The sequence below is a fragment of the Hoplias malabaricus genome, chromosome 7, assembly GCF_029633855.1.
Source record: "Hoplias malabaricus isolate fHopMal1 chromosome 7, fHopMal1.hap1, whole genome shotgun sequence".
NCBI classification, from domain to species: Eukaryota; Metazoa; Chordata; class Actinopteri; order Characiformes; family Erythrinidae; genus Hoplias; species Hoplias malabaricus.
In genome coordinates, this window is record NC_089806.1 from 15,555,784 (window position 1) to 15,582,030 (window position 26,247).

The following is a 26,247-nucleotide window of genomic DNA, read 5'->3' on the forward strand; positions in this document are numbered from 1 at the left end:
TAACTGAGTTCTTCTGCACAGTACCGTGCACTTTTAGGCCCGTAGAGTTGAACTGTCTTCTAACAACAGAAACACATGGATTACTGAGATTTGTGGCAAGATTGGAACTTAATTTTCTCCTTTCTCTCAAAAACAAAAGCTTTAAGCGCTGTTTATGTTGGAACTCTGTTAGGTCTAGCATGGTTGTTAGTTATTACTTATTAATTAATTCATTTATTTATTTATTTAATGTGTGAAAAAGCTGACACTGAAAGTCAGAGTTTTTCGCTGTGGAAACAGGAAGTGTCCAGGAGGACGCAGTGCTCAGCAGGAAGTGAGCGACTCTGGAGCTATCAGCACAGATGCTGCCTCAGCAAAATCTACTACAACATCAAACAATGGTCAACGTTCTGCAGAGTTCTGAAGGAGGTCACAAACAGCCTCAATTTACCGTTGATTACTGTCATGGGATTCGGGGCAATTTTCTTGTCTTTTCTTCGTTGAGGCCACAAGGGGGAGCAGGAAACATCAACGAACTCAGCTGTTCCATTTGTTTCTTAACACAAAGTTAATTACTACTACATTTTTTATGTATTACCAGTAATATTTTAGCACGAAATGCAACAACAAATGGGGGGGGGGGCACTAGAAAGTAGCACTAAGCTGCCTTTCCTGAATGTCACAAATATCTCACATTATTAGCATTGGGTGTGTTCCTGCCTTGCGCCCAGTGATTCTGGGTAGACTCCGGACTGAAATGCATAAGTGGTTACAGCTAATGAATGAATGCGTATTCTATACAGAATATACACCAACGAATTTAGTACTCCTATTACGGTACCACTGCAGGTAGTGCTGCTGGTTCTCAGATCTATTTTCCTGGGCTTGTGGGCTCCTGTGTCTGAGTGGGTTTTATACGCGGTTTAAATATATAAATATATATGTTATTTATTTATTTTTTAATCCTGATTTTTTAGATTTAATATAATCTGGTTCAAATATTTTATTTAAAAAAATACGTTTAATTAATTATTAATAAAAATACAATACATTTTATTAAGCTGCCATTTTGTTGCAACACCTGTTGAAAACTATAAATTGTTTATGAAACGGTAATAATTGGCCTGTTTCTTATAATGTGTTTTACCTTTAAAACTTTATGTTCACAGCTGGAAATAAACATTGTATCTTTGAGGTTAATTTGTTGAAAATGTACTGGACCTCCATCCATCTGTAACCTCTTATCCAATTCAGGGTCCAGAGCTTATCTGGAATCACTGGGCACAAGGCGGGAATACACCCTGGAGGGGGCGCCAGTCCTTCAAAGGACAACACACACATTCACTCACACCTATCAACCTACCAATGTGTGTTTTTGGACTGTGGGAGGAAACCGGAGCATCCGGAGGAAACCCACACGGACACAGGGAGAACACACCATCTCCTCACAGACAGTCACCTGGAGGAAACCCACGCAGACACGGGGAGAACACACCAACTCCTCACAGACAGTCACCCGGAGCGGAAATCGAACCCACAACCTCCAGGTCCATGGAGCTGTGTGACTGCGACACTACCTTCTGTGACACCATGCTGCCCAGTACTGGACCTGTACAATACCCTTTTCTATTATATTTTATTAAAATGGGGCAAAGACATGCAAGTTTGAATATCAGGGCTCCCTTTAACACTCTCACAGTCAAATGCAACAGTTTGGTAAAAATACAGTGGTGCTGCGCTGGGTCCAAGTCTCTGAAGCAAGGGTAAGTCTTATCCACATAGGACCAGTGTAGCTGCAGGTTTTCATTTCAATGACACAGAAGCACAACTGATTCTACTTGTTGAATCAGCTAGTGTCTGTTTTTAAACATCTGGTTAGTTACACAGGGAATGGTTGGAACGAAGCCCTTTAGCCACACCGGCCCCTTACAGATAAGAGTGGTGACCCCAGCTCTGAAGGGACTGTTTTGGGATGTGTGCATGTAACTCTGTGCCCTGTGTCTCCAGTATTACAGAGACTTATTGTTGTTATTTATTGTATTATGAATAGTTGTAGTATGATTATTATTATTGTCATTTTTAATATTATTATTTAGTGTAATAAGTCTAGTTTGTGTTGTTTTTTGTGTGAGAATGGAGGTTACTGGGGGTACATAACACAAGAACAACTCCACTCCACCCCCAGAGTGAAGGGCTGGTACAGCTGAATGCTCACTGCCCAGCTGGCTACGGACCTGGACCGACTGGGCTGAGCAATTGCCCCTGGCGCTGTGGACAATCTAAATGAGGTTTGAGCAGTTGCCCATGGGTGAGGACAATGTGGTTATGGATGAAACAATATTCTCTACCTGTGTGAGTGGACATTTCCCCAAGCTTCATTCACTTGAGAAGGACTGGGCTGAGTTTAAGCCCACCTCTGTGAGGTGGGGTATAATGTTTGTTGGGGTCTACTGGGACACATTTGTCCCCCCTCCTCCCAGGAGCAGTATCAGACTGGACCAGAGGAATCCAAGGACGGGCCGTGTCCCTACTGGTGCCTCCCTAATCACCTCCAGGACTTATGACTACACTGGTGTGGGAGGTTGCTGGGATGTCTGACTTTTGATATAGGGGCTGTGTGTGCGGTGACCAGACGCCATGGTCCTGAAGGGAATGTCTGAAGAAGCAGGCATGCAATATAATCTCCCATCTTGCTCCTAACCCCCGGTAACAGAGAAAGACTTTTCAGCTGTCACTTATTATATTGTGTAGTGTGATTGGTGTTGTTTATTGTTGTTCTTTGGGTAATTCACTGCCGTCACACAATCTTTTCCTAGTGGTCACATCCTTGCAGGTTTGGGTGTGTAGTAATGCTTTGGGTGGGGCTACTTCTTAAAGAAGATTTTGCCAAGGTAGCAAAGGTACCCAAACTTTTGTGTAAGACTGAACAACATTAAACGATAAGTGACTCAAGCTATAGATGGACAACGTTATCTCAATGTAAACTGGGGCCTTACTAAGGTGGTCTCCTCTTAAATTCTGAGGAAAACTCTACAGAGACAGAGAAATAATTATAGGTAGGACGTGTTCCTTCAGTTTAATAAATATTAATATACAATGAGAGGGAACAATTTGTTATATCAGGCGAATGATTTATTAAACTGAGGGAATGAGCTAAACTGAGAAATATTGTTTTAAGCCTTAAAGCCACTACCGAGTCTTGCTAAAACGGTTTGAACCCACTCAAGAGCGCCTTGATGCTGAACTCCAGTCCGGATTTTACCGAAAGCCCGAGCGAGTGGCAGGTAACTTTTTTCTCTAGACGACTCCGGATCCAGTGGCTACAGGTGGCCTCTGGGCGTTGCTCCGTGTTTTCCTCGGACTTTTCCCCTCACTTTTGCAGCTCAATCGTTGTGTGTGTGTATATGTGTGTGTGTGCGTGTGAGAGAGAGAGAGAGGGAGAGAGAGATCCGTATAGAAACAACACGGAGCTCAGTAACGGCTTCTCTCCGAGGATTAATTCGGCGTCGGCTGCGACTTTTGAAAATAATGGCGGGACCGCTGATGTACTGGACATTATTCTTTGTCAGACTCGTGTACGGCGTCGTTTAGAGTTAGAGAAAGAAGGGGACGTCGGTTCATTCCTGTTTTCTTGTTTCTGGAGTAAAACGACAGAGCGGCAGCAGCTCCATGCCGTTCCCCCTGAGGAGCGTGGAGCCGCGGCGGCCGTGCCGACTGCGGGCGCCGGACGGTGCGGAGCTCCGCGGCAGACAGGACGCTCTCTCTCCCCCGGAGAGCCGCCGGGTCCGCAGAGCCGTGCTCTTCTCCTCCCTGGACGAGGTGAGCTCCCACTCTCTCAGCGGTATCCTGCGACAACTCTCAGATTTATCACGAAACGCCAGCGACATTTTCCTGGGCATCGAGGAGCAGGCTGTGCTGATCTGTGAAAGGACCTCCCGGCTTCACTCCCGTCTGGAGAGGATACACAACACCGTGCGGCCCCTCGACCACAAGAACATTAAAATACGTGAGTGTTTAACTTCCCCGAAGTTATATCATCGTTCTCATATTTGAATTGCGTTGGTATGTAAGTCTGGGTGTGTCGTTTTCCTCCACGGTAGATTTCAAGGTAGATAATACAGCACAAAATACCAACTCCTGCAGGGAAATCAGTTTAAAACTCGAGCAGACGGAGGTGTCCAAAACAACCTGAGGGGATTCAGACCAATAACTTACAGCTACCCGGTCCAACAGCTCCTGGTTCCCTCCACACACTTCAGCAGACAGCTTCTAAATTATCAGCTTAGGAGCTGCAGCCCTGTTAGGATTTAACTGTTCTCCTTTTTGGTTTCATTCTGGTCTAAAATAAAAAGCCAGACCACAAAAATGAGATGTGTGAGCAAAAAAGAGAAGGTCTCTTGTGTAAAAAAACCTCAAGTTAAAAGCTTTAGGGATGATTTTAAGGATTAATTATTATTATGTAGATGTTCAAATTGTTTAAATAATTAAACTTAGTGCATAAATCTCAGTAGACTTTTTTTTTCTCCCTAAACGTTTCCCCGAAGAGAAGGGAAAACAGCTCAGGGTAATCCTAAGGTCAAAGTTCACCAAAGACTTGACCACGGGTGATAAACCTTAAACACAAATTCAAAAGAACTTACAAGGCACTGAAATGATAAAAGTTGTAGAAAAACTGTTCGAAATGTACAACCAACGAGTCAGAACATGGTATTAATTTACATAAAGCATCCCAACGGACTGAGACATCATCTTACAAATCCCTAAACTGAAAAATACTTCAGCACCCAATATATTACACACCTCTCTGAATTCTTCCTATTTAAGTTAAGCAAACTCTGACTGGGTTTTTAAATGGTCTGGCTGTCCTCTTGTTAGACTGTAAAATCAGGGACTGAAGAGGGGAACCCCAGGCGGCAGGAACACATTAAAGGCTGAAACACATGGCAGTCTGCTCTGTTTGATTGGCCTTTATGTAAATGAAGGGTCTGTCAGACTTTAACGGATCTCACTTCGTACTGACCATCTGCAGCCGCTCGTGGCCCTTTCAGCCACACCACAGATGTTAACTTTAGTCTTTTAGGGATGAGGAGAGCTGAGCCTGAGAGCCAACTCGGATTACTCCAGCATGTCTTTAACACAGCCCTTCACCATCTGAGAGAAACACAGTTTACCTACGTATATTAGTTTTACTCTGAGCATTCTCTAGTAAACGGGATTGTTAATATTTGAATTTAAATCCTGACTCAAAAACTCAAAACATCATTTTAGTACACAGCAGCTACTTTGAATGGTTGAATGACACTTTCTGTGAAAGCATGGTTTTTATTGGTCGTTTAAAGGACCTTTCAAATCTGGTAGAACATTTTATGATGTTGTTCTCTTATGTGCAATCGATTTTACTAAAGGTGCCAACACATTTTTAATGAGGGGACAAAGTTCAATGTTTGTGGTGAAGCAGAGACGGTAGATAAGTTTAAAAAAATTAAAACAAATTTTAAATAAAAATATACAAATTACTATTTACATATAGTGTAAAAATAGGTTTGTTCTCGCATTGGCTGAGGGATTGGAATAGGGAAACTTTGTGGTACGCCCACAGGCCAGCTTTAAACTCCAGACTAAAGATGCGTGGTTGGAGCTCATTCAATGCACACTGCCTCTGCACAGACCTAAATATACCAGTTAGACACAGTGATATACGTCTGTGTGCTACTTCGACCACTCATTACTTCTGTCTATGGCCTGTAGCTCTGGTAGATAACAAGGAAATCTTGCCCTAGGTGACTAACAGTGGAGATGAGCTGTGATACACAGGACATGTATGACTCACTTCATGTCCTGTATATAACATAAGCCCAATTCTATCTGGACGCATAAAGAGTGGAACTCAGAGTCTAAAGACGAAATAAAACAATTGGTAACCTGAGAACCTGTTTGTGTTCATGTCACCTGTGTTTAGGTCTAGTTGACATTTTTTTGGCTGGTGTTGTGTGAAAACAGTGACCACTCCACATGAGGCGGTGAACCCAGGCTTTCATTAATGTTCTGAATTCTTAGAGAGACTTAGAGATAGTAACTGAAGATCCATTTCATCATTCATTTTCCATCAAAATTAAAAATGCCGTTTAGAAATAATGATTCATTACTCTGTTTTTACTTAATTATAAAAGTATTATTACAGATACATGATTAATTACACAGTTAGTTACATAATGAGTCACTCTTTGATGTAAGTTCAAGCCTCCACTTCTATTTATTGTTTGTTTGTTTGTTTGTTTATTTAACAACAAAGAGTAAACATTCCAAAACAATACATGTAATACATGCTAATAAACACATCCTGCAAAAACGTGCCCATTAATAGGTGATTTTCAGGCACAGTTCATAGTAAATAATTTTCTCTTCTACTTAGAGACTCCATGTTATTGGTTGCTTTTTAAATGTGGAAGAAGCAGAAGACGCTGCTTGATCTTAGTCAAAAAAAGTTTGGAACTTTACTTCAGGTTGTATTTGGTCACATTGTTTTTCATTAAGGAGCAAGTCAAATTAACTCTCAACCAAAGACTTTAGCGATTTGTGTTGTTTATAAAGGTACTGTAATGCAAAATTAAAATGTACAGAATATAAACCTGACCTCAGTCAGATTCGCCCCTCTTTCACAGAGTTGAGTGCTGGAGCCGACTGAGTGATGCACTCTTCCTGGGCGATCCTCCTGCCTGGAAACTGACACTGGGTGGACTATAGGTGCTGAATGCCAACCTTGTAATAATGGTGTAGAGTGTGACCTACCCCAGACCGTGGGCTGTATGTTGAGTTCAGAAAATGTGAATAGATCACGTTACTGTCAGTCATCTATTTCAGTACAAAATGTGACACTGAAGTTGGGACTGAGTGTGTGTTGTGAAATGTTGGGACAGAGCTTACAGTTGTTGTTGCTGAAGGGCAACCACCTGACAATGTGTCAGAACTGGAGAAGTTACAGTATGCAAAAGAGTTGGAAATTCTGTCTTCTTTGCACAGAACCTTTCTGTTTGGTACGTCGTCTCGCTACCTGAAAAGCGCATGTCTCTAGCTTGTGTACTGAAGAAGCCATGGATTAAACTGTTGCTTTCAGACGTTGAAGCCTTTGCAGCTTCAGCTTTGAAGCTATAATTATTTTCATCAACGTTAGATCAGTCTTTTGAAGCAAATCCAAAAAAGTATAATATCACATCCGGCGCAATATAAAATGCAATAAAAAAATGTCTTAAGTTTTGGAATTTCCAATAGAAACCCATCAAATCACTCAGACCTGCAGACCATTGTGCTCTCAAGAGTTAATGTAGGTCATGTTAAAGAGAGTTTAATTAGTTCTAATTTAGTCACAGTCAACAGTCACTCAAAGTTCCATTCAGTGTATTTCACCCAGGAGATACAGCAGTCCTCTCAGGACTCAAGGCATTCCTTTTCATATCCTTTAGATAGTGTCTGTGTCTGTGTGCGTGTGCTTGTACATCTGTAAGATTCACACAGCTGCTGTTTCAGCACTGGTTTTCCTGCTCTGATCGCTGGCTGCTCTCTTGCAGTTCTTGTTAAGGTCAATCGGACACAAAAAGAGCTGCACTGACCAGAATAGACCCCCAGTGTTTTTTCATTGCTCACGGCTCTAAACTGTGTGTAAATGATAATATCGGAATTCAGTGTGTATTTACTGACTGTAAAATGGTCGTGCTTGGCTTTTCCACCTGATTATATGTGTTTTGAAGTACAAGCTCCAGTGGTCCACTGATGACTAGGTCTACATATGTGACTGAAGGCCTACTTGTTGTTTGTATTTTCAGCTGAAATGTCATGCAGGCAGTGAACCAGCAGGGTTTCACTGAGTATACACACGCACACTCGCACATAACAGACATGGTTTCTGACCAAGACAAGGAAATTATAGGCTGTGCGTTTTTGTCTGTCTTCCAGAAACAAATTAGGTCTCAATATTGTTTTTTTTTTCTTTGGTATTCTAAAAGACTTAAGTTATTTCATATTCTTCTCCTGCTTCCTTTCTTTCTTTGCTCTTTTGTGCTCTGCCGAATGTTTGACCCGATTTGGCTTGACTGGCTAAGTCCATATTCAGCTTCAAAGCCAAAGCAGAACTTCAGGGAAAGTGGTCACCTCTCACCCTTGGAGCTTTTCGCCTGGGAAAAGATCTGCGCTATTCTTCTGTCTCTGACCACTGGGCATAGCTCTGTGGCAAAACACACACACACACCCACACACACGTTCTCTCTTGTGCACAGCATAACGTTTCATTAGATATTCATTGTAACCACTAGAAAAGCCAGTGGAATAGAAAATCTCACATAAACCTAACAGTGTCTGTGTGTGAGCCATTGGGAATACTTTCTAAACCTATTATGATTTTCATAAACTGCTGAAATATCTAACATTAAACTTCTAAAACTGATGACATTTAATGCACTGTTGCTGAAACACATCTGTGTCTTTCCTGAGGTTCTGAGATTTACTTAGTTCCTTGGAAACCACAGTCAGTGATCAAAACCTTTTTTATATTTCTAATTCCTTTTCTGATTCAATTTCACAGATTTTTAGAACCTTGCATTAAATATCGATGTAGACCTCAAAATCATTCATTCATTCATTATCTGTAAGCGCTTATCCAATTCAGGGTCGCGGTGGGTCCAGAGCCTACCTGGAATAATTGGGCGCAAGGCGGGAATACACCCTGGAGGGGGCGCCAGTCCTTCACAGGGCAACACAGACACACACATTCACACCTACGGACAACCTTTTGGGAAACCTTTTGGACTGTGGGAGGAAACCGGAGCACCCGGAGGAAACCCATGCGGACACAGGGAGGATACACCAACTCCTCACAGACAGTCACCCGGAGGGGGAATCGAACCCACAACCCCCTGGAGCTGTGTGACTACGACACTACCTGCTGCGCCACCATGCCGCCCCCACAGCAATGCAATTTTTGCAAAGGCACTGCTGGGATTCGAACCCAGGATCTCCTGTTTATTAGACATGCACTTTAACCAACTAAGCAACAGCGCCTTCGGTACCTCAAAATCAAAAACCTGAAAATAAGTGTATCATTAGGTACATCACATATGAAACATTGTGCATAGTTAAAAACATTAAATAATTTTCCAGTGCTAATTAAATGTAAGTACTTAATTACATATGTTATTACTTATTTATATATTAAGCTGCTTTAATTTCCCCTTTTTTGTTATCTAACTTGAGCCTTCCAATATAATTTTATATATCCATTAGTCTCTGTGTGGAAACTAAAGAGTGCCATCAGCTCAGACGAGTACATTTTTATAGTTCTGGTCAAATTATGTTCCCAGTCACAGGCGATATGAATCAATCACTTGAAAATCCTGTTTCTTCTTGTTTCATTGTATTATGAATGTCTTAATAGCGTAGGACCAGTTTATTTATCAGATCTGCTACGGAGTTTTGAGCCGAGTAGAACTCTCAGATCTTTAAGAACTAGTCAGATAGTCCTGCCTCAGGTGAAATCTAAACATGGAGAAGCTGCTATGCCGCTCTTAAAAGGAACCAGCTGACTGAGGATAGTAGAAGAGCCAAGACTTTAGACACTTTTAAATCAAGACTTGCCCTGCTTATGAGAAAATAGCATTAACCCTGTAAACGTCAACCACTTTAAATCATCTTCCTCTGTCTCCAGAAGAGTTGTTGAATGTGTTTGTTCACGTTGGCCTCGGAGAATTACAGTATATCAGCGTGTAGAATCAGACCGTTCTGTGTAGTACCCTGCTTATTGATCGTAAAAAAGAGATCTAAAAGATCTATAAAGTTTCTCTCCTGTTGGAGCTACATTGCGTTACCTTTTAAAAAATATATATATATTTATTTATTTATTTATAGAACGTATGCAAATGAACTCTGATCAGAAAGAGATTAATAGTGTCATTGTTTATGACGTATTTTTCTGTTCATATGTCTGATTACATCTGTAACTACGTTGAAAGTCTGTAGTTGGTGAGACAAACTCAACTAAACTTTTGCATTTTTGGTCTATTGCATTTGTTTTCACTGCTCAGTGAATGTCTACACTATACATAGAAATAGCATTATTGGGAAACAGTGTTTTACACAGTAGTAAAGCTATGAAATAGATGGATATGAAATGTTTTAAGGTATATGTACCACAGGGCCCCGGAGGGTTAAACAGACCCTTCCGCTTTTGTGTTTTCTTCTATAGTGCTGGATGTACTCCGTCTGCTGTGTGACTGCTGATGGTGGGAATGGACTTGGGAATTCTGAGTGTGTGTTAGGCTGCTTTTGTACCTCTGTCCTGAGTGAAGGGCTGCCAGTGCAGCCTAAGATTAACTCTTTAAACTCTTTAAAGTGGGCCCACGCTTCAGTTGAGTGATTTCTAAATGCTGCCCCACAAACCAAGCCCCTGACTGGACAAAGCTCCATTTTGGATTGGAGTTGGCTAACAATCCCAAGAGAGACCTAAATTATATAACTTCCTAAATACAAACAGCTAAATACATTTGGTAGAAGGCTTCGACACTGGGAGCTGAGTTTATATTCAACAACTCTGGAGTTCAGTTCAACTTCAGTGTTCAGTTTAAATGATTGTCCCCAAACAAACGCAGACGCACCATTTTCAGCTAAAACTAAAAGTGTCAGTTAGCAATTGTAATAATTTTCTCTGCAGTTATGAAAAATGTAAAAAAAATTGTTGTTGCCTCTATGAGACCTTTTTTATTTGTAGCACACTACATATCAGACCTGGAAGCTACTCTAATTTAGCTGTGGAAGCAGAACATACCTGAATAGACAAACTATTTTTAGTTTTTCTCCCATTTACAGAGCCTGCAGCAGCCACACAAACCAGATATATACAATTTTTTTTGGACAGCTTGAGTATTTTGGGAATTTTGCCAAACTTCACAAACAGTCTTCAGAGCTCAAAAACCATTAGCTGGTGTTTTTGTTGTGTTTTACCAGCAAAAAAACATATAGTGTTTGTCTACACACATGAGCAGGTGGATTTCTCTTTATCAGGTAAACACTAGTGACCGTTACCTTTGTAAATGCTACCTGGCAAATTAATTCTGCATTCTTATTCTTTTAATGGAAATGACTGCAGAGCATTCATACGCCTCTGGATCTTTCCGTATTTTTTTCCACATGTATCCAACATTGAAGCTTTAATTCAGGAATATATTCAAATGCTGTGTTTGAAATGCTGTGTTCTAAATTTAAACTATTATCTTTCATAAGGCACTGTGTAAAAGTAAAAGACTGCCCTTTGTTTATTTATTTCATAGTCAAAAAGTCATTAAGAGCACTAGTTATTTTGTTTTTAAAGTTGAGGTGCATGAACAACTGAACATAATTTCGGTCTGTATTAAATGTGTCCACCATTTGCCTTCATTTTAGCTTCCTTTCATTTCAGAAGATTTTCCATATTTTAACTGGAAATGAGTCTAGTAAATGTTTTGAAGATTTGTGTTTGTGGTTGTGCTGTATCATAGTATTTATATGTATATGATCTGTAGGCCTAATCTCATATCTTCTGATCTTGTCCATGTGAAGTTCTTGTACTTGCCCTTCATCGTTTAAACAGACATTTTTGCTCTATTACCCTGGTGCTTTAAGCCTGCAAAAGCCTGGGGATTAAGGCAGATAGCATCAAGCCCTGACATGTGACAAAAGTGTGACCCTTTCTGAGGGAAAAAATGAGGGTTTTCCCCATCTGATACCCTCCAGCTTATGGGGGCTTTTTAATCATGTACGACCCCCTGGGTTTTGGTGGCAGGGGCTGCATTATCAGATTCCAAAACTCTGCAGGTTCCTCTATAGTTTTAGCTGTCACATATTTGTTTGCTGTTGGATGCAGCAGCTTATGGCAAAAAGCACTATGTATCTACGATTGAGAGGGTAATACAGCCTGAGCTGCTGTTTCCCCAAATCCCATCACAGAGAAGCTTAGCAGGCTAAACTGCCTGCCTGTCCACTGGGCCTGCTGCACAGACACCGGACACTGAAATCAGCAGCAGGTTTCTATGGCGGAAGTTCTGTTGATCCGATAATACAGTGGTTTAGACAAGGCATGAGTTGTCTCAAGAATCTCATTTTATATCACTTATTACTGCATAATTTAATCTTATTTTTCTGGGTGTTGATGCCTTTATCTGCATGTAAGCTGCTGGAGCATTCATTTCTCGTTGGGGATTAATAAAGTGTTATCTAATAGAAAGCTGACTAAATATACTTGTGACTTGGTAGTTATGCCTTGCAAACAGAAAACACACCGCACTTTTGATTTCTCTGCTAGTTAGCCAAGTACATTTGTAAATACATTGCTTCACCTTTGTAACCACTTTGTTTATCAATGGCAGTAATATAAAAAAAGTAAGAGGAATATACAGTATAATAGATTATTTAATCTCTTGTATATGTTACGCATTTTTAAATGAGTGTTTATTGCAGGTGATTTGCATTGCTCTTCTAGAAGCACTGCATATTCAAAGACCATCCTTGTGCACATCCATTGAGGACTACATCTCAGATTTCCTTTTGCAAAATAATTTACATTTATTGTTTCCCACAATAGTCTCAGCTCTGTGTACAATTCCAGAGCATTGGAAGACAAGGAAAAAATACCACAGGATAACAAGGAAGGTTAAAGGCTGGCACCAGCATCTGTTTAAACTTCTTAGTTAAGGCAGCTGCTAACAGAATTTTTAGCTTAAGTATACTTATGTTTCTTTGCTTATTTGAACTTATCTACAGCGTGTTCATTAAATGATTTAGGAGGATGTGTTTTCCTGTTATTTAGTGACTCATCTTCTGTTGTGACAGTGACTGAATGTTTGCTCTTCCGAGGAAATCGCTCATAATGAGAAATAATTGTTATTCCTTTGTAAAATAGAGTTAGTCTTGCAGAATTGTGATTAAATATTTAATGCACTGTTGAAATGCACTAATTAAAAAATAGTAGGCTAGTGTTTTGTTATGGGTAGAGATGACATAGGACAGGAAGGCGCACTTTGAATAGGCTGAAGCAGAGTGAATAGACATGCTTGTGTAATGAAGGGCTGTGTCTAATCCTCTCTGGCTGCAGTTTTGGGAAGAATACACCCTCCCTTCTCAGTCTGTCTACGCCTATGGGTGGGGTGGGGCTCAGAGTGTGTGAACTCAGGTGTGAAACACTAAAGTTAGCCAGGGGTACTGCTAGTGCTGCTGGACTAACCTTTCTTTTTTAAATGATATTCACAGTAGGCTCATGTGGACAGTGGCTTTAAAAAGGAAGGTTGCCCAAACACGGGTTATATATCTTGTATATATCTTGGAAAATATAAAAATGTCCACTCATAGGGGTATCAGTATTTGTATGTGATAAGTGTATACACCTGTTTGGTCCTGTGCTTGCATCTTTGAGGATCTGTGTGGTTTGACTTTGATGTGATCCTGGATGAAGCCTTTCTGGACACAACAAAGGGAAGCTCTGAGATTCTTCTTCCTGAGTCTGTGTGTGTGTCTGTGTTGTGGTCTGATTCTTCTGCGACCCTGCCTTTCCCCTCTGTTTGATGCTGTTTCAGTGTCTCTGTCTCTCTTCCCCTGACTGCTTTAGGCAGGTGTGTTCACAGGGGATGTGCTGGTACTGAATTTCTGCCAGAAGCGTTCATATCCTTAAAACCCAGCAGGCTCAGACAAGACAGTCTCTGCTGTTCTGTTACTGTCCACTATATCTCCAAACATAGAATTTGTATATGCCAGCTTTTGGCATCATTTGGTATGCATGTCAATGATAATAGAATCATATTGGTATTAGGGCTGGACACTAATTCAATATCAATATATATATTACAACATTAAACGTTCCAAAAACAATATGATTTTGAATATTTCAGTATACACTATAGCATCTACCACTGACTGACGTTAATTACAGGGTACTTTCGTCAGTTTGATGGTGATGTTATGTTTCTTGTTTGTTTTTGGAAGTTTTTCAGCAGATTTTGTACTGTTCATATCAATATTGGAATTCTATTGTATCGGCCAAAATTAAGAAATACATTGTGATGTAAATTCTGACCTTATCGTCCAGCCCTAATTGGTATACACAGATATATGCTTAACATATATGTACAGATGTTTAGATTTAGCCCGTTATTTGATATACTACCTTATACACCGTCACTGTCCAATTAAAAACATGTATCTTCCAAAATTGCAACTTTACGGGAGAAGGGTAAAACTTATTAACTTTCAATGGAAAATAATTTAAAATATTTTATTTCAGCACATGACATTGTAAAATGAATTCACAGAAATGGAGATGCATGTTTTTTGGACAACAACGACATTCTTATTAATGATGATGTATGTCATTAAGGAGTGGTTAGACTTGCTTTGTTGGCTTTAATGTTAATGTTTTAGAGGTTGTTTTCACACTATTTCTAGAAAGGCGAAGTTTTCTAATAAGAAAAATAACTCCCTTATAAAAAATATTGCAACTGTCTGTTTTATACAGTCATTCATTCATTCATTATCTGTAACTGCTTATCCAGTTCAGGGTCGCAGTGGGTCCAGAGTCTACCTGGAAACACTGGGCACAAGGCGGGAATACACCCCAGAGGGGGCGTCAGTCCTTCATAGGGCAACACACACTCACTCATACGGACACTTTTGAGTCTCCAATCCACCTACCAACGTGTGTTTTTGGACTGTGGGAGGAAACCGGAGCACCCGGAGGAAACCCACGCGGACACAGAGAATACACCAACTCCTCACAGACAGTCACCTAGAGCAGGACTCAAACCCACAACCTCCAGGACCCTGGAGCTGTGTGACTGCGACACTACCTGCTGTGCCACCGTGCCACCCCCAGTGATTCAGTGAATTACAAAAATATCTGTGCACCATTTTTATAATCATAGTGAAATTAGTTTTCATGGTGCAATGTATCTTTCACTACATGTAGGTAGACTGACTCAGTAATTTAGATTTTCATCATGTGTGGTTAATTCAAACTTCATTGTCTTTATGTTTGTGAGACAGACTGATCAGCTGATGTTTGACTCCCTGTGTGACACAGTGGACACTTCAGATGTGATTGGGATGGACGTGTGTTTGTTTAGCCCTTTCTCCTGCCCACGCGCCTCTGCTTTGTGCGTTGGCTCAGCCCGGCTTTTCCATGTGAAGAGTCCACGGCTGGTCTGTGTGGCTGCGGCTGATGGCCTAATCCAGCTGCCTTTGTGTTGGTGGCCCTATCTCTCTGCACAATGCTTTAGAGCAGTTCAGTGCACACAGACACATGCATGAATCCATATACACACATCTGTATCCTCACTTTGACTGCAAAAGTGTAAGACATGCGGAAAGTTCCATATAAATATTACTTGTATGTAAATCTGTTAATAGTCTTTCCCCTCTAGCAATACAAGTCTAAAGCATTGTGTACACTGTCGTGAGTCTGTTCACCTTGTTTGACACCGTGTCTTTAGAATCAGAAACCACATTTCTGTTTACTAGCTAGCAAAGTCAACCTATTCACAGTCTTAATCATGTCACAGAGGCCTGTTGGATTGTATTTGGATTAGGAGGAAGACTGGTCCTTGGACTTTTTGTTTAGGAACTGTTATCTCTGTAAAGCCCCTATACCTCAAAAGCCCAATCAGCATGTGATTACATTTCCATGGGGTCCTGGGGTAATTTTCTCTGTCCAATGTAGGTTTTATTTCCACCCAAATTGACAATTACTGTGTTTTTCCCAGATGTCCTCTGAGATAATTACAGGCTGAATTACCTACTGTTCTTCACTGGACTCAGTGTCTGTCAACAAAAATGTCTGCACTGTAACGGGCAGATCTCACCTGAAGTAGAATAAAATAGGAGTTTGGGCACTGCTGCACACTGCCTCTGAGCATCTATATCCTTAGAGTCAATGAGAGTTACTGAACCTTGGTGTGAGTGTTAAAATTATTTGGACTTGGGAGAATGCCATCAGATGAAAAATATGAAATAAAATCTGTGAAAAACGGGGATCACACAGGCTGATAATAAATAATATTTATATTCATATAAAATTTTAGAACTAGAATCTCACTTGTAAAAATGTGATATCATTTGGAAACTAGAGACTCTGACATCCTCTAATTTTCCATTGTTGTCTGGATGAGTGTTTCATCACAGAGGATGCATGTAAAGTGTTTATTCCAGACATCCCCCTGAAAAACTAATCAAATCCGAATGGGGCTCAAGTTAGAAAAGATAAAACTTAAACACCTGATTGCAGTTGTTTAAACTCATATGGCCACAAGTCACTCACTGGGCAGTCTGAATCACTAAACCAGATCCTGATCAGACAGAGAAGAATTGTAAAGAGATCAGGATTTTTAATCTGTATTGATCTTGTTGAAAGATCAATGGAATGCTGGAAGCATTTGCTGTTCTGATGCCACCATCACAGCTTTTAAAAAGGCCAGGCATTTTTTCTAAGATAAAACTTCTCTTTTGAAGAACGTGAAATGGAGTGGTCAGACTCAGGTAATCACACATGAAGTGGTTAATAATGTTGAGTGTGGGAAGGGATAGATATAATAAATATGAGAACAGAGAGTTGCGTTACAATAGTGGTCTGTGGTCATTGATAATATAACACAATTATGGCAGAGATAAGGTTGTAAATGTTGGTGTGTTCCTTCAGAAGATCTAAAAGATGACATCAGACCTGGGACTGGACACTCAGACACCCCAAAATACTCAGAAAATCTGTAAACCAGCATTCCACTGAAAGAGGGTTACTTGCCCACACTTGGGACATACTGCACATACCTTGAATGTAGTAATCTGTTCCCCCCGGCCTCTTTCTGTGTGTGTGTGTGTGTGTGTGTGTGTTTAACAGGGGGAGATGCCCCACAGTAGGTGAAACAGGCTCATCTTACAAGAGCTTAAAGTCCCTAGTTTCTGTGTTGTTGTCCTTAGCTGTCTTTCTTTTCAATGCTGCCACTACTTAGTTAAATATAAACATGGATTTTCCAGCATATCTGTCACTCAGGGGCTTTCATTGTTCCTTCTGATCCCCCTTGTCCTCCCCCCTCTCTTCCCCTCTCCCTCTGTCTGTGTCACTGCCTTTTCCATTTCCTCCTTCCTTTTGATGGTTTAGCGTTCACATTAAAAACATCAATGGCATGAATTTATCTCATTTCTTTCAGTTTTTTATAAGTACAGTGAAAATACAAATAAAGAACCTCACTCATACCTGTTTAAATGTGTCTTGATTACTTTTAATACAAGTGTAAAGTGGAATTGCATTGAATGTCTGCCAACATACACAAAAGAAACACTTATATTCTGTCACTACAAAACCCTCACAGTTCTCCCTCACCAGTTCTGATTCTTCATCATGTCCAATAGGTTATCTAGACAGTAGTAGTACTGACTACAGCTGAAATTATAGAAGCTATCTGCCAAAGACCTGAGAAACCGTGATTACTGTTGGTTTCAGTAGGTAAAACAGAAACAGTGAGTATGTTGGTGTGCTTTCACATGGAAAGGTGAGATTTGATCTCACCTGGTCATGCAGGGGACACATATTAGTGTTAACGGAATTCAGTCCAGGGCTGCACGGTGGTGCAGCAGGTAGTGTCGCAGTCACACAGCTCCAGGGACCTGGAGGTTATGGGTTCGATTCTCGCTCTGGATGACTGTTTGTGAGGAGTTGGTGTGTTCTCTCTGTGTCCGCGTGGGTTTCCTCCAGGTGCTCCGGTTTCCTTCCACGGTCCAAAAACACACAAGGTGGATTGGCGACTCAAAAGTGTCCCTATGTGTGAGTGTGTGTTGCCCTGTGAAGGACTGGCGCCCCCTCCAGGGTGTATTCCCGCCTTGCACCCAGTGATTCCGGGTAGGCTCCGGACCTACAGCGACCCTGAATGGGAAAAGCGGTTACAGATAATGATTAAATGACTAATCCCATAAATGTGGATATTTAATATTTGGGAAATTAAGGACATTAGGACATTTGTCTTCCTAAATCATCATAAAATCATTTGGGCTTGTAAACATTTTTTCCCTGATGCTGACTATAGCTTGTATCTAAATCTCTGTAAGTCTTTATGAATCATGATAAACAAAGAAATGTAGAATGAAGGGTGAGGTAATGCATCATTCTTCTATTTCAGTTTTGTTTCCTAGAGTGTTAGGTTACAGGGTCATACATATGTCCCATGTAAAGGACAGTATGTTGTTAAACATTCCCAAGTGTGGATATTGGTGCCAGATTTAAAGGCTAAGCACCACTTAATGGACCTCCATGAATATTTCACATTATTTTAGTTACTGACATATATAAGTATGAATTATGAAATGAAAAAAATGAAAATAGCATGCTTAATTTGCTTTAAAACATGACACCGTTATGACTGACTGTTATGACAGTATCTAGCTAAATAACCAACATTATTCATGACAATAGCCTAGCAATAAGCTAAACTCAAATTTAGAGGTACCTTTATTCTTGTAAATGTGATTGAAAGTCGAACTCGAATTCATCCGACACTATAAACCTTCGTAATGCAGCTACGTAGCCGAGTATAATCGGAGCCACCAAGTTTAGCAAGTCAAGCTAACGTTTGAGGCTCTTGAACACCTTTCGTTGGTTTCCTTACATGCCCATATTGTTGGAAAAGCGCCAGTGAAATGAGCTACAGATAACGGAGTGAGCGGAGGGTCCTTTCCAAAGTGCCCGTTTAAAGTTGACAAATTTAGTCCATTTTCTGGATATTTTGGGATCTTTGGGCCATTTGTGCACAGATGTCCCACTGTACATTGAATGATTGCAGCCAAAAACAACACACCTTTTCATCAATTTGCATTAAATTAAGTGCAACTTCTAGAGTTGTTGTCCACCATCTACGTCACAGGCAAGACACCTATTAGAGTTTCCGAACACCGTTGGGGGGGGGACCAACGGTCTTTTAATCCTTATTCCTTGAATTAGTAAGAAATAACATGTTTTCTGACTATCAGTAAACACAAGTTAGGAACTCACATTCCACTGTATTTATTTGTTTGACACTTTCATAGAGCTGGTGCTTAGCCTTTAAATGCTGCTGGACAAAACACTGAGAATCACTGTAGAGACTATTTGTGTTGTGTAAAATTCTACATTCATCCCTGCCATCATTTTTATCTGCCTTTTGTTGGCTGTAACAAAGCAATGTTTAGAAGAATAGAAATAACTCGAAGTGTAAATGAGCCAGGAAAAAAGATTGGCTTCCACAAAGCAGGGGGCACTTTTAACAGTGTTGTAATGAAGCCTTGGTACTTTTTATTTATAGGCTGATGAAAGCTATGGTATATAGGTCATTTCAACAAAATGTTTTTTATTATATACACATATCTCCATAGAAAAAATGCTTGCAATTTCTAAAAGAGATCTTTTGTATCTCTCTGTGTGACACTTCACAATGCTGCACTGTAGGTGCTAGATACTAGTGGCAAAGAGGATGTTATACAGGAAAGACTCTGTGTGGAACCTTTGCCAGTAAATTAATATTACGACATACTGCACACATTTAACCACCAGATTACCAGACACACCTCTACTGCTGAATGTGCAAGATTTAGCTGGAAATGTGGGTGGTCCGATCTCTCGATTTTATGCTGGTGTAGCAGAGTCATAGCAAGTGCTAGCGTTTCGGCCCCCATCACCAGCCAGTTTACACATTTCTGGTTTAGTTCTGTGGGATTGAGAAGACTAAAAATAAAGAAGAATAATTTCTCTGCTCTGTGTTCCACTCTTCCTGTCTATTTATGTGTGTGGGTGCCTTTGGGTTTGTTTTACTGAAGGTCAGTGACACTCAGCGGAACAACTATGTGTGGATTGTCAGGGGAGTGGACTGAATGTTAAGGATTTGATAACCATGCAGCCTTATAATACTTAAAGTGCTGTCAGATACAGGTTGAATATTGACATTAGTAAACACAGTTCAGAGAGGCAGTGCACTTTATACTTTGCTGAAAGAGAATAAGTACCAGTGTATCTGGATAATTCTAGGTGATATACAGGTGCTCTGTTAATCAGAGCCTGTCTGGCAGGGATAATCCAACTTACCGTCAGCTGCCCAGTTATTGTTTATGACCAAAGATATGTCACATACATTCACTAGTCACTTTATTAGGAACACCTACCTTGTATATGTATTTTTTTTTGTCAATTTTATTAGCTCCACTGACCATACAGGAGCACTTTGGCCTTCTGGAATTACTACACTGTAGTAGTGTTTAAATAGACCATTTGAAATGTAACTCACACTTTACACACACACACTAGTGCTCTAGGGACTGTGAACACACACCCAGAGCGGCGGGTAGTCGTCCCCAGTGCCCAGGGAACGTTTGGGGGTTCAGTGCCTTGCTCAAGGGCACTTCAGCCATGGATGTTCCTGTCAGTCCTGTGGATCGAACTGGCAACCACCGGTACCAAGCCCGGTCCTCTAACCATTAGGGCAAGGCAGCCCCGTCTCCCAGCAAATGAAGTTTGTCTGGGGCCACAGAATATTTTTAAACTTTAAAATGAAGATAACTCACCATAAGCAAAAAAAAAACCCACTGAAACTTTTTTTTCACAGATTTTGTGGTAAAAAATGCAGAAGCAGGGAGTATCAGTCACCTTTATTTAAATATTTAAACTCAATCCCTCATTTCCAGCAGCTGATGTATTTGTCTCAGCACCTGTCACAATTTGGCCATTGGTTATTTTGCTGAATTGTCAGTCAAAAGGCTTTTTCATGTCAATGAAAGTAGTCATCTTTGAGACCAAGCCCATAATGTCCTGACCAGATGTGTGTCTTCAGAAGCTCAGCTGCGGTTGTGGGGCAAACCCAATTTCACACAGTCCACTTATAGCTCCAGGGCAAATCTCTGTCTCCTCCATCTTCATCTATCTGGACACAGAGTGTTTTGTCCTGAAAGACTGGTGCATGTTTACTACTGGCTGAGATATTACCACACAGTGGAGGAATGCACTGAACAGAGGACTAATACACAATGCTAATCCCCATAAACACTACTCTCTCTGGGAAATATTACTCTGTGTTGTAGACTAGAACTCCAGTGCAGTGTCTCTGAGTTCAGGCTTAGAGGCGGATAGCGTGTGTCTGTGTGAGTGAGTGTGGTGTGATGAACAGTGGCAAAAGTTGCCTCATCTCTCTTCAGGATGTGTTGATCTAAACTGATATGTGAGAAACAGGAGATATGTGCTTTCTCTCTCTCACTGCCTCATACACGCACTCTTTTTAATGTAATGCATTTTCAGACTTTTACTTTTAATCCTAGTTTTGAATTCTTTCTTCCTTCCTTTAATTTTGTTTTTATTTTTCTTTCTTTCTTTGTTTCCTGGTCTTTTTGTTCTGCTGGAGGTGGTGAAGTGTGAAAGTGAGGATGTATGAGTCGCAGAGAGACTGCGTTTGAGGAGTTTTATGAGGAAGAGGCGGAGAGCTGTAATAGTTGTTTTGTGGTTTGAGGCATGAAGCATCCAGCAGTAGGGCTCTTTATGAGCGTGTGCAACGCACAGTAGCAGCACTCGCATATACCCAAGCACAGCTCAGGAGCAGCGTGCAGCTTTCTGTGAGGCTATGATTAACCATTTCCTTTCCTTTGGTCAGTGGAATGGTCACAGGCCGGTGTTTACACATTTAAGAGCTTTGAAAAATTCAGGTTTTGATTTAACAGTCAAACACAGGTTGCTTGAAGAAATTATACTCATTTCTTTTTTCTGTTTATCCTCCACCCTGTGCCCTGACAAGTTTTTAAAAATAAGTGTTGGGATGGCCAGGTGTCTTCTTGGTGATGATTATACTTTGCTGGATATGGCGATAGGTACGTGCCATTCTGTACCCAGTCCTGTACCTGTATACAGGTTGTCAATGGCTCAGAACCAGGCCAAGGTGGAATTGTAAGTGGTGTTGTACCAAGTAAAGAATGAAGATGGATTTGAAGTTACCAGCTAAATAAGAAAAACTAGCATACATTGAATACACAACAGCATGAGTACGGCTGACTGTAAAAACATGCTGCGTTGAGGTGCTGAGAACAGCCTCATGTTCTTTTGCAAGTCAAATGAGGCCTCTGCTATATTCTTACCTTTATCAGTAAACCCCAAACATGATAAGCTCATGCCTATTCCTGACCTGTGGAATGCATCTATCTCAGCTGACTCAATACTAGAAGCTGTCATGGTGTTTAATGGGAGAGTTATATCCAGGTTCTCGAGTCTGGTGGGACAATGAGCCCGGTTCTGCTGTGTGTTTTCATTGCTGTTGTCCAAATTTGAACCACAGACTGCAGTTTGAATGAGGAGTTGTAGAGAGACTTCATCTGTCAAACCAACAATATCTTGTAATAATAATATAACACAGTATCCACTAGAGCGGGGCGATATGTCCTTAAAATGTTGACATTTATCACGATATATTTTTGTCACACAGTTATATATTTTAAAGCACAGCCTTTTAAATAATGCAGACAATACACTAAATGTTCAATACGATATAACATTTACTTAATTTAATTTTTATTATCCGAACACAATATACACTCTCATAGTATGGAAATGACTCAAATCCACAAGGATTTCAGTGGAAAAATGGAAATAATTTGGAATACTCTCCCCAAATAGTGAAAAACTCACTTCTAATATGATTTTCTTACCATATAAAAGGCATTTATTATCTGGGTTGTGTATCATGAAAATATTCTTAGGGCATTACCCTCACAAGCATATAAAGAGTATCTTTATTCTATAATCTTTATTAGAGCACTCTCATGGCCAGGTAAAAATATTTTGAGCCCCAAACACAGGGAGAGCAAGGCACTGTAACCTGTTTAATTCATTCATTCATTTATTATCTGTAAGCGCTTATCCAATTCAGGGTCGTGGTGGGTCCAGAGCCTACCTGGAATCATTGGGCGCAAGGCGGGAATACACCCTGGAGGGGGCGCCAGTCCTTCACAGGGCAACACAGACACACATTCACTCACACACTCACATCTACGGACACTTTTGAGTCATCAATCCACCTACCAACGTGTGTTTTTGGACTGTGGGAGGAAACCCACGCGGACACAGGGAGAACACACAAACTCCTCCTGTTTAATTCATGTATATTTAATTCATACGCACCAGAAGTTGATTTAAATGTATTATACTGTTGTTTATGTTCTAACGTAAATACAGTCTCATACATTCAGGTGCCATGTACTTTTCTACCTTGAGCTATAAGTGGATAAAATTGATGGATGAAAAGACACCATTTTGAGTGCTCTCATACTGGGCTTGAGCACCTCTCCTTTGTTTAGTGTGAGAGCACTTCAGGTTGGCCTTTAGCTTACCTTTCCTATTGGTCTCTTTAGCTTCTCTTTCCTCCCTTCGCCCCACACTCCCCCAAACCCATGTGGAGGTAGTGCTAGGGGCCAGTGGGGTTAATAAACCCAGGCATGCTCCTGGGGAAAGGGACTCTACTGGGACCCTCCCGGCGTGCGACTGTGTCTTTGTGTCTCTCTAAGGGAGGTATTTTGCTGGTCTTTCTAGGGGCTAATTCAAATGCCAGGCCTGAGAAGAAAGCTTTATCTCTCTCAACCTCTCCCCTATTTCTCAAATATCCTTATCCTTTGCCTGCTTCTTTGTGACTGTGTTTCTTTGAACTGCCTCGTTTACTTACGACCACCTAAATGCATCATTATTGTGATTTATTTTATTGGTTAATTTGACTTTTTTTTTTTTTTTTTGCTTTTCTCAACAAAATTCTCAGCTGCCCGTCATCAGTTCCCAGAAAAAAACTTGTTGAGAAGATGTTGAAAAGCCAAATGTCTCAGCCGTCCAAACAACGTTTATATTTGGTTGAAAATGAAAGATGGCATCTGTACAAAGACATTCCCCTACGTTTAGAATTTGTTGTGATGTGTTAAATTATCTGGAAAAAAAAGACATCTGAGAAGTAGAGTGTGACAATGTGATGGTGAAGTGTGTGACAGAGAAATAGAGGGGAGGGGAGAGAGAGAGTTTATGGTAAACACTTACTAACAACATAACGATGTGTCCTAATTGGCCTGGGGGGGAGAGGGAGAGAGAGTGATGTGTGTGTGTGTGTGTGTGGTGGGGGGAGTGAAGTGTAGCAGCTGCTTTTTTTGCATCCTGCAGACACTGAGGCCTCTAGAAGCAGCACAGCAGAGTGTCTCCTTCCTCTCGTTTTCTCTTTCTTCCCTTAGACCATCCCTTCTTTCATTCCCACCCAGCTCTGGACCATATGGTGACCCACCCAAGCAGCCTTTCATGTGGTGCAATTCCTCCTCCCCCAAGCAGACGCCTCCAAAGACTCACAACCACATCCACTGTGGCGATAGATGGACCTTTGGGTCTGTAAGCTTGCACATGTTGGGCAGAGCCCACAGAGGCTAAGGCTTCGAGGCCAGGATATGATCTACTGCCCACACCTGGATCCCATCAGAGATGCCAGTTAAAATAAAGGTAGCAAGGTTCATGTCCAAACAGTGCTGCCATGCTACATTACAGAGACATGCCCGGCGGTATCCACCACGGCCGCATACAGTAGCCAGCTCTGGTCTGTTTTGCTGAGGCCTGCAGAAACTCAGGCTAAAAACACAGTGGCCAAACAAAAAGCTTGGAACAGTGAGGGAACAAAGGCCTGGTCACTGCAGCTGCATCCATGTCCGGTTGTGGAATGAAAGCTGGTGGAGCCACCATCCAGTCTGTTGTAGTTTAAAGTTAGATCTAGTAATGACACATTTCAGTGCATTCTGAACTCTCCATAAATGTGTCCAGTTTAATTAAGTTTGATTTAACATTTGTGGTGTTCGGTCTTTTGTTCCATTGTATATTTTCAAAATTAGTTGTGGACTAAAGACAAAATACTGTGTACTAGTGAATTTATCATCACAACATTCTGTTTAGTTAAAGTTAACGTCTACAATTGTGGGGAATTGCAGTTGTTTTTTTTTCTTTTTTACGTAATTATTTATTTATATATATTTTTTAATGTTAAAAAGCTCCACGCCTTTTCAGATGGAACGGTATGTTTGAGGAGAATAAACGAATGTTGTTTGTATGTGGCTGAACTTCTCTGTAAGTTTTTATTCAGTGTTTGAATTACCACAGAAACTCATTTGTAACTTGAGCTGCTTAGTTTTGTAGCACTTTTGGTTTGTTTACTTTCTTGCAATTAGCAGTTTACCAAATTATGAGAGTGGGTTCCTACCTAAATGATCTGAAACAGCAAAAATAAGACAATATTACTCACCTATTGAGCAGGAATACAGCAATTTCTTTTCTCTTTTCATGATTTTCAAGTTTGGAGGTCACTTTGCCTAGCATGGCTGACCGATCCCATTTGTTTTTTGATTACAGTTGCAAATGTCACCTTTAAATGATCAGTTATGCAGTGATGCATCAAGGCATTTTACCACCCTGTACTCTACAGTCTTTTATCTCCTGTGTTTTCCTGCTGTGGTCTTGTACTGTGGCCTGATGAAGGGTGCTGCTCCCTAAGCAGCTGCACTGTCAGAACTGGGCTTGGTGTTAATCTGCTCCCATACTTGATGTCCTCTAAAGCTCTAAAAATATTTCAGACACATTAAAACGTGTGAGGTAAATCAGGAGGAGGGAACTAATTTAAGTCTCTTGGGGTTTACACTGGTGCTGATGTGAATCATATGGGGCGAGAGTTTCCCAGTCAGAACCAAGCCTCTGACCTGCAGTAGGGGTGTATTTATGGCGCTCAGGCCTACACCCTGGTCTCGTTAAATCATGATGGTTGACTCCGTTTCTTGTGTAGGAAAAGTGGAAAATATATTATTGTTTTGGTGAACCACTTGAACCCTTTAAACCATTTATTTGCCTACACATTCTTCACCCTCATAAATATGTAAGTAAAAGTCAGTGAGAATCAGGGTTATTAGATCAGGATGTCAATAGATTGTATGTGGACGTTCATAGTTTTTCATTTTCTTGTTTTTCACTTCAGGTTTTTTTTGTTCAGTTTCAAGTCTAACGATTAATGCCTGAATAACAAGCCTGTGATTAAGTAGGTGAAGATTGGATTGTTGGATTTGGATTCCCGAATACTATTTATGCCTGTCTTCCTGGTGCTCTCTGAGTGTCCTTATACACGTCCATTCATTGGGTCAGACGTGTCACAGGCGCTCTTAGGATATTCCCCCTATGAAAACACACACAGAGGAATGTCGGGGGCTCAGTGA

The 26,247-nt window shown here is 40.8% G+C and overlaps 1 protein-coding gene across 2 annotated transcripts in view; it reads left to right on the plus strand.

The window, feature by feature from the left end:
• The first annotated feature begins 3,416 nt into the window (after positions 1-3,416).
• The window catches only part of nhsl1b (NHS-like 1b), a 113,923-nt gene continuing 91,092 nt past the window's right edge, over positions 3,417-26,247 (plus strand). For both annotated transcript variants that reach the window (XM_066676361.1, XM_066676363.1), the window contains exon 1: positions 3,417-3,985. In XM_066676361.1, coding sequence (XP_066532458.1) covers positions 3,649-3,985 — 337 coding nt within the window. In that variant the 5' untranslated portion in view covers positions 3,417-3,648. The remainder of the gene's footprint in view (positions 3,986-26,247) is intronic.